Here is an 8,193-nt window from a genome sequence, read left to right on the forward strand (position 1 = left end):
CATACATTTTTAATTTATGTTATAATTTAAAAATAATAAATGTTTAAAATAATAATTAATATGATAGTAATAAAAAAAGAGAGCAAAACATGAGTGAGAAAAAAAAAACAGAAGAAAATCCCAAATATCCTAATCATCTTCATAGTTCATACATTGGTATAGCTATAAAAAAAAATAATAGAATAGTTTTTGTTCAACATGGTATCCAATTGATTAACAGCCACACACTCTAACTAGTAACTAATTAACCAATAATGATTGCTGCTTAAATTAAGAAGCACTTTTTCTTTGAGACGTGCATGGACGTTGCTGGATTAAGAAATTAATAATTAAAATTTTGAATCACCACATTGGACATGCCCATCATCAAAATAGAAAGTCTTAGGTTCTGATCGTATTAAAGTAATTAGACTTATATTTAAATATAGTTGTTTACCATCTCCAAAGACCAAATTTACATTAATAATCAAACAAGATCTCATTCTAGCTTTCCATAATCACATTGGCTTAGTCTTTGTCACATAAATTATAAAAATTTTCCACTTCAGGAAATGCCACGCTTTTTATCTATAATAAATTAATAATAAAGAAAGAGTCGCATTATTTTAATACATGCCTTTTTATTTTATTTTATTTAATAATCACAACATGGATGGTATTAATCTTTAAAAATGCCAAATATGGCCCCACAAGTTATTAATTTTACTATATTCTCTCTCTTCTCTTTGTTCCTCGTTGAGGCCAAGGTTGTGCCACGTCCTTGTTTAGAACAACATGAAGATAACATAACACATTAACCAAATAAGATACAGAAAGTTGAAACTTTAGAAACTATGACTAAGTATAAAAAAATGTTGAAACTGTGCTTTGTTTGAATTTTGACGTAATTTGTTTAGTTTTTAATTAAAAAGTTGTGCTTTTTTTCTTTTTAATAATTTGTTTTGGCTAATATGTGGGTGTGGTGTTATTTGTTTTGTACTTTTCTTTGAGATTTTTTTTAATTGGGTTGCTTTTTTATATTTTTCAATTTTGATATATTTCGACAAAATTAAAAATTGGTTAGAATTTATGAGGCTGTGGAGAACCAGAACCAATGTGTGTGGGTCTGTGTAGAACTAGAAACTTTTTTTGTTTGTGTGGTTCTGTTCTGAGGTTGGCCTAAGCTGAAACAGAAGATCCTCTTCCATGGTGAAAAACTGGTATACTTCTCTTTCTCTCTCTCTTCTTTCTCCTTCTTCTTTCTCTCTAGCTGCTTCCTTTTGGTAGCTGTATCTATCTGTTTGTCTTGTTACTCTAATGGGTGGTTGATAATTCTGATCAATTTGGATAAAGTTTGGTACCTTTTTGGAGGGTCCATGTTTGTTTGTTTTTAATTTTAATTTTTTTTCCATTTTGTTGGAGTTGTCTCCTGAAGTTGATATACTTCTGTAGAAGGTTTAATTTATTTTTGTTTGGTCTTCCTGAATTTTTATTATTTTCTCTACTAGAAAGAATTTGCATTAGATTTTAAGCTTTTTTTTATTGCTTTTGATTTAAATGGGATTAAACTGCATGCTGGGAAATTTTGGTAAATTCTTTGTTGCTAGCTTTGACATGAAGTTGTGATCTTGTTTGTTAAGTGCAGAAAAGCTGAGAGTTTGATCTTTCATGTTGAGTGCTGAAATGAATTTGAGTTGAGAAATGGTGGTTGTGGAGCTGCAAGAGTTTAAAACAATTTTGAGGGTTACTGTTTTTGTTGGATGTGTTGTTGTTCTTGGTCTACATGCATCTCTAACTGGATAAAGATGGAAGGTTCTTCAGGTTCTGGCTGGCAGAAATCTGATAGCTCGAGGACGTTGAATAGTTCCGGAGTCTCTGATAGGAACCAAAGGCATCGTTGTCCTGAAAGAAATCGCTTATCTGGTGAGGCTTCGCACGATTCCAGCTTTAAGAAGGAGAGGGACAGGGTTCTTTTGGCACAAGGTGATCACAATAAGAATCTGGCTGGGTTTTCGGGGTTTTGTGATGACGAATTAGGGGCGGACCCTTTTGTTTGCTCTATAGAATGGGGTGATATTAGCCTGAGGCAATGGTTAGATAAACCGGATCGATCCGTAGATGTCTTTGAATGTTTGCACATATTTAGGCAAATAGTAGAAATTGTTAACTTAGCACATTCTCAAGGAGTTGTAGTTCATAATGTCAGGCCTTCCTGCTTTGTCATGTCGTCTTTCAACCACATCTCATTTATTGAATCTGCGTCTTGTTCGGATTCTGGATCAGATTCTTTAGGAGATGGATTGAATGGCCAAGGTGTTGAGGTTAAAACTCCGACGTCTCTCTGCCCCCACGACATGCATCAGCGGAGTTTAGGAAGTGAAGATTTTGTGCCTGTCAAACCCTCAACAACTGCTTTGTCAGATTCTAGTTGCATGCTGTCGAGTGCAGTGTATGCAGCTCGTGCGTCGTTAATAGAAGAAACAGAAGAAAATAAAATGAAGGATAGGAGAAAGGCCGAAGAAGTAGAAGGAAAGAAGCAATCATTTCCAATGAAACAGATACTATTGATGGAGATGAGTTGGTATACTAGTCCCGAAGAGGCTTCGGGCAGTCCTAGTTCCTGTGCTTCAGATGTTTACCGGTTGGGGGTTCTCCTTTTTGAGGTTCATAACAAATTGTATACCTTTTTTTATTATTATTATTTTGCTAACTTTATACAACTTTATTTTTTATGTATTCTCACTTGATTTTCCGAATTTTGACCAGCTATTCTGTCCACTGAGCTCAAGAGAAGAGAAGAGTAGAACCATGTCTAGCCTTCGACACAGAGTTCTTCCTCCGCAGTTACTTCTAAAGTGGCCTAAAGAAGCCTCCTTTTGCTTATTGTTACTACATCCCGAGCCTAGTAGTCGTCCAACATTGGGGTAATTTATCTTCATTGTACGGCTCATACATTATCAATATCCAACTTGTTTGTGAAATGTCTCAATTATCTAGTACTTTAGAGGCATGTTTACTTTCAAGTATATATAATATATTATTTTACATTTTGGTTATTAGATTATTTAAGCTAGGCTTTTGGTCTACATATCCCCTGGTTTCCGAGGCTGTTATGAACTAACTGTTTGATAGACTAATCAGATTGATACAGAATTTGATATATGATATCAGTCTCAGATTCATGTAATAAATTTTGCATAGTGATGCTTTGTTGGATTATATTAGTTATGTTAAGAAACTCTGTATTTGATATTTATGTTTTTGTTCAGGGTGAAGTATAATTATTAAAACATTTGCCAAAACCTATATTGTAACATTTGATACAATAGAAATGATATTTTGACACCACAAGAAGTTGCCTACAATGGGAAAATGTTTACTTACTAAAATCATACTGTCTTCATTTTTTGCCTAGTTCTTGGTTAAGATTTATGGATCACAAGACCAAGTACTATACTTTGCTACATACTTTTGATAGCAAAGAATCGGATTCTGACTGATCATACGACTTTTTTTAGTTCTGTAATATCAACATAGTTAATTTTTAAATCATTTGTTTTCTTGTGTGACAGGGATTTGCTGCAGAGCGATTTCCTCAATGAACAGAGAGATGACATGGAAGAACGGGAAGCAGCAATAGAACTTCGACACAGAATAGAGGATCAGGAATTGTTACTAGAATTCCTTTTGTTAATTCAACAAAGAAAACGGGAAGTAGCTGAGAAGTTGCAACACACTATCTCATTTCTGTGTTCGGATATTGAAGAAGTTGCCAAGAAGCAAGGCAGACTTAAAGAGATTACCGGAGCCGAACTAAGGTGTGATGATCATTCGACATCAAGTTTCCCATCCATGACTGTTGTTGATAGTGAGGATTCTGCTTGCACGGGGACCAGAAAACGATTTAGACCAGGGATGCATGTTAGAAACATGGAGGAATATGATGATAACATAGTTGATGATCAGAAAAATCAGGGAAGTTATCTTTCGAAAAGCTCACGGCTGATGAGGAACTTTAAGAAACTAGAATCGGCATACTTCTTAACACGTTGCCGACCATCGTTGGCGAGACCAGTGGCTAGACATTTGCCTTTAGCAAACGACGGTAGAGGTTCTGTAGTTGTGTCTGAAAGAAGTTGTGTCAACAACTTAGCATCAAAAGAGCAATGCAGGGAGGGTTCGAGTGCTTGGATAAATCCTTTCCTTGAAGGTTTATGCAAGTACTTATCTTTCAGTAAGCTAAAGGTTAAGGCTGACCTTAAGCAAGGAGATCTTTTGCATTCTTCCAACCTAGTATGCTCACTCAGCTTTGATCGTGACGGAGAATTTTTCGCTACTGCTGGCGTGAATAAGAAGATCAAAGTGTTTGAATGTGATGCAATCATAAATGAGGATCGTGATATCCACTATCCGGTGGTGGAGATGGCTAGTAGGTCAAAGTTGAGCAGCATATCTTGGAATACCTACATCAAAAGTCAAATTGCTTCGAGTAACTTCGAAGGGGTTGTACAGGTAGCTCAAATGTAATTGCTTAGTTGTATAAGTTCAGAAGATCAAGTGAGGAGTAAATTTTAGTAACTTTTAATTTTAACCATCCATGTATCATGTATAATAAGGGCAGCCCGGTGCACAAGCATCCTGAGTTAACACAGGGTCCGGGGAAAGGCCGCACCCAAAGGGTGTAATGCACGCAGCCTAACTTAATAATTATGTCAGTGGTTGTTTCTCCGGTTTGAACCTGTGACCTTGAGGTTACACAGAAACATCTCGACTGTTGCCCCAAGACTTCCCTTCGTATCATGTTGTATAATGTATGATTATAATTCATTCCCCTCACTATTTCATCCCTTATGTAACGATATCTCTATTTGTTGTATTATTCAGTTATGGGATGTGACAAGAAGTCAAGTACTGTCCGAAATGCGGGAGCATGAGCGGCGGGTGTGGTCGATCGATTTCTCATCAGCAGATCCGACAATGTTGGCAAGTGGGAGCGATGACGGTTCTGTCAAGCTATGGAGTATCAATCAGGCAATTCCATTCTTGCACTTGGTGGAATGTCAGCTTTGAAAACTAAACGTACTGCAATCATCTATTGCATGTTTTATTATTTAATGCTGGGTGTATGATGAGTTGTTCCTCTCACCTTTGCTGTTACTGCAGGGAGTTAGTATCGGTACCATCAAGACGAAGGCGAATGTGTGCTGCGTTCAGTTCCCTCTCGATTCAGCCCGCTTCCTCGCATTTGGTTCGGCAGATCACCGGATATACTACTATGATCTTCGCAACTTGAAAGTGCCACTTTGTACATTGATTGGACATAGTAAGACTGTGAGCTACATCAAGTTTGTAGACAATGTGACTCTTGCCTCTGCATCCACGGATAACACACTTAAGCTTTGGGATTTGTCTACATGCGCGTCTCGAGTCATCGACTCGCCTGTTCAATCATTCACCGGTCATATGAATGTTAAGGTATGTTCATTGATAAGACTAACTGTATTCCCTCTTGAGTTCATATGTTATCTTGCTGAAGTATCTTTCCTGGTTGCAGAACTTTGTGGGGTTATCAGTTTCCGACGGTTATATAGCCACCGGTTCAGAGACAAATGAGGTATTCCATATGTCCTTTTCAATCCCTTTTCGTATTAACCAAGTCAACAGTTCTCGACTAACATTAATAAGTACACAAAACATTTCTCTTTCGTATTGGTTTATGCGGTACTACTGAAATTAAATCTTGTGTGTTGACTTAGGTGTTCATATACCACAAGGCCTTTCCCATGCCGGCGTTATCATTCAAGTTTCAGAACACCGACCCCCTTTCCGGCCATGAAGTCGAAGATGCCACACAGTTTGTCTCTTCGGTATGTTGGCGCGGCCAGTCCTCCACCTTGCTTGCGGCGAATTCGACTGGGAATGTCAAGATTCTGGAGATGGTTTGAGTTATGCATCCACTCAGCAAGAAAGATACAACACAAGACTTGTTCAACAAGTATATGCTACATATAGACGAGTATACAAATTCCTTGTAAGTTGTAACACAACAAAATTTTTGCTTTAGATCATAGCGGAACAAGTTAAAAAGTGAAGAGTGAGATGTCAAGATTGATCTCATTTTATGAAGGAAAGAAGAAAAAATGTCATGTAGATAATTATATATTGGAAAAATGAAAGGGGAAAAAAGAAAAAGGAAAAAAAAATCTATATAAGATTTTATACATTCCTGCATGGAAGCTACTCCATTTGTGTAGGGTTCAATTTGTTATATGAATATCATGTTTATAGGAAATTCAAATAAGAAGATGAACGAATTGGAGAGATCCATTTTTTAATTTTATTTCCTTTGTTTTCTTCACTTGAATTGGTCTTAAAGTCTTTGACCCAAGACTTTTTAAACTTTGAGTTTTGATATGGGGGATTTTACTCAATCAATAGTGTTGGTTGAACAAATAGTTTTTCAACTACATTTCTAATTAAATTTTCCTGTTTCAAGCTTTTCCCTCTTTCTGTATTTCATTTTCATATCATATTTTTTTCCTTTTCTTTTTTCTCTTCCAAAATTTTTGTATTATTTTTGTTCATACTCTGACCCAACGATTAAGGCCCAGGGTCCAAGTAAAAAGGCCCAACCCAAAGGGTTGACCTTACCTTTCACCAGATCAGCCACTACGAAGTCGGTACTCGTCACGACTTGCTTTAAAGAAGTCGGGAACGAGGATTAGCTGGCAGATAGGCACTCATTTGAATGAGTAACTGCCCCTAGAATCTCTCTAACCACTTCCACGAGCCATATCTTAACTTCCCTAAGATAAAGGGACGGTTAACACCCTAGAAAAGTGGCACTACTCCAACGGTGGTTATTGGTTCACCACTATAAATACACTGACACCCCTCAGGTATCTCTAAGTCCAAATACTCTCTAGACCTGCTCACACCCTTGCTGACTTAAGCATCAGAGTGTCTTTGCAGGTACCACCCTCCATTCTTTCACGCGCACGAGCCGGACGGAGGTCCCCGAGTTGCAGAACGCTTGGAATCCTCCTCATCCATACGTTTGGGCCAACTAACACCGTCCAGCCCATTAATCTCCGGTTACCCATCGTAACATTGGCGCCGTTGCCGGGGACCCGAGAGATCAACCAGTGATGGCAGATAGATCCCCTGAAGAGGGTCATGTAGAGACAGATTCTGAACAAGAGAATCTGAACACCGGAAATAATGAGGCAGACTTGACCCTTTACCAGGAAGCCAATGACCAACACAGGGAAGGCACCTCCGGAATAAAAAATCCGAAGGTGAATTCTTCAGAAGGACGCGAATCAGAGAAAGAGGGACCATCCCATGCAACTGAGCTCATGGGGTTAGTCCACAGTCGCCTCGAACAGTTAGAACAGGAACGGGAGCGACAAAAGAAAACTGAAAAGAACCTAAAAGAGGAGATGGAGCGACGAAAAGAGTTAGAAAGAAAACTCTTAAAGTTAGAATCCTCCCTCAAAGGTCGGAACTCCCGTGACGGTAGAGAAGAGTCACCCCTAGGGGGGGAAGATCCTTTTAGTGAGGACATAATGAGGGCAAAAGTTCCGAGAAACTTTAGAAGCCCCGATATGGACCTCTACGACGGAACCACTGATCCAAAGCATCATTTGAGCAATTTTAAAAGTCGGATGTATCTAGCTGACGCTTCTGATGCTACGCGATGCAAAGCTTTTCCGACAACCTTGTCGAAAGCGGCGATGAAGTGGTTCGACAGCCTCCCCCTGAGGTCGGTTACCAGCTTTGAAGACCTCTCAAGGAAGTTCTTGATGAGGTTCTCTATCCAGAAAGACAAAGTAAAGCATGCACCAAGCCTCCTGGGAATAAAACAGGAGGTCGGAGAATCCTTACGAGCCTATATGGAAAGGTTCAACAAAGCATGTTTAGAGATTCAAGACCTGCCCACCGAGGCAGTCATAATGGGGTTAGTCAATAGGCTCAGAGAAGGTCCCTTCTCACAGTCCATATCCAAAAGACACCCCATCTCTCTAAGTGATGTACAGGAAAGAGCTGAAAAGTACATCAACATGGAGGAAAATGCTAAGTTGAGAGACCTGAGCTGGCGACCTGGGCACCCTCCCTCAGCAAAAGAGAGGGAGAAGGAAACCAAGAAGAAGGAAGAACTCGGTCTCGATAGACCAAGAAAATATCACTCTTATACTCCTCTGAAAGTTTCTA

At 38.7% G+C, this 8,193-nt stretch overlaps 1 protein-coding gene across 7 annotated transcripts; it reads left to right on the top strand.

Moving 5' to 3' along the window:
• LOC107613255 (protein SPA1-RELATED 3) lies at positions 774-6,337 on the top strand. 7 transcript variants are annotated; one of them, XM_016315167.2, is made up of 8 exons: positions 944-1,199; positions 1,620-2,642; positions 2,746-2,903; positions 3,552-4,491; positions 4,864-5,010; positions 5,143-5,454; positions 5,534-5,593; positions 5,736-6,337. In XM_016315167.2, exons 2-8 carry the CDS (start codon positions 1,740-1,742, stop codon positions 5,922-5,924), a joined length of 2,709 nt encoding a protein of 902 aa, XP_016170653.1. In that variant the 5' UTR covers positions 944-1,199; positions 1,620-1,739; the 3' UTR covers positions 5,925-6,337. The 7 variants fall into 7 exon arrangements, with proteins under 7 accessions (XP_016170657.1, XP_016170653.1, XP_016170652.1 ...); XM_016315166.2 differs by having other exon boundaries at positions 1,625-2,642; XM_016315169.2 differs by having other exon boundaries at positions 944-1,188.

This window comes from Arachis ipaensis, chromosome B08, assembly GCF_000816755.2.
Source record: "Arachis ipaensis cultivar K30076 chromosome B08, Araip1.1, whole genome shotgun sequence".
NCBI lineage: Eukaryota > Viridiplantae > Streptophyta > Magnoliopsida > Fabales > Fabaceae > Arachis > Arachis ipaensis.

Coding starts and splice junctions, on each gene's coding strand:
- LOC107613255 (XM_016315167.2), top strand. CDS start 1,740: ATGTGTTGTTGTTCTTGGTCTACATGCATCTCTAACTGGATAAAGATG. Junction 2,904..3,551: donor AGTAGTCGTCCAACATTGGG/GTAATTTATCTT, acceptor CTTGTGTGACAG/GGATTTGCTGCAGAGCGATT. Junction 4,492..4,863: donor ACTTCGAAGGGGTTGTACAG/GTAGCTCAAATG, acceptor TGTATTATTCAG/TTATGGGATGTGACAAGAAG.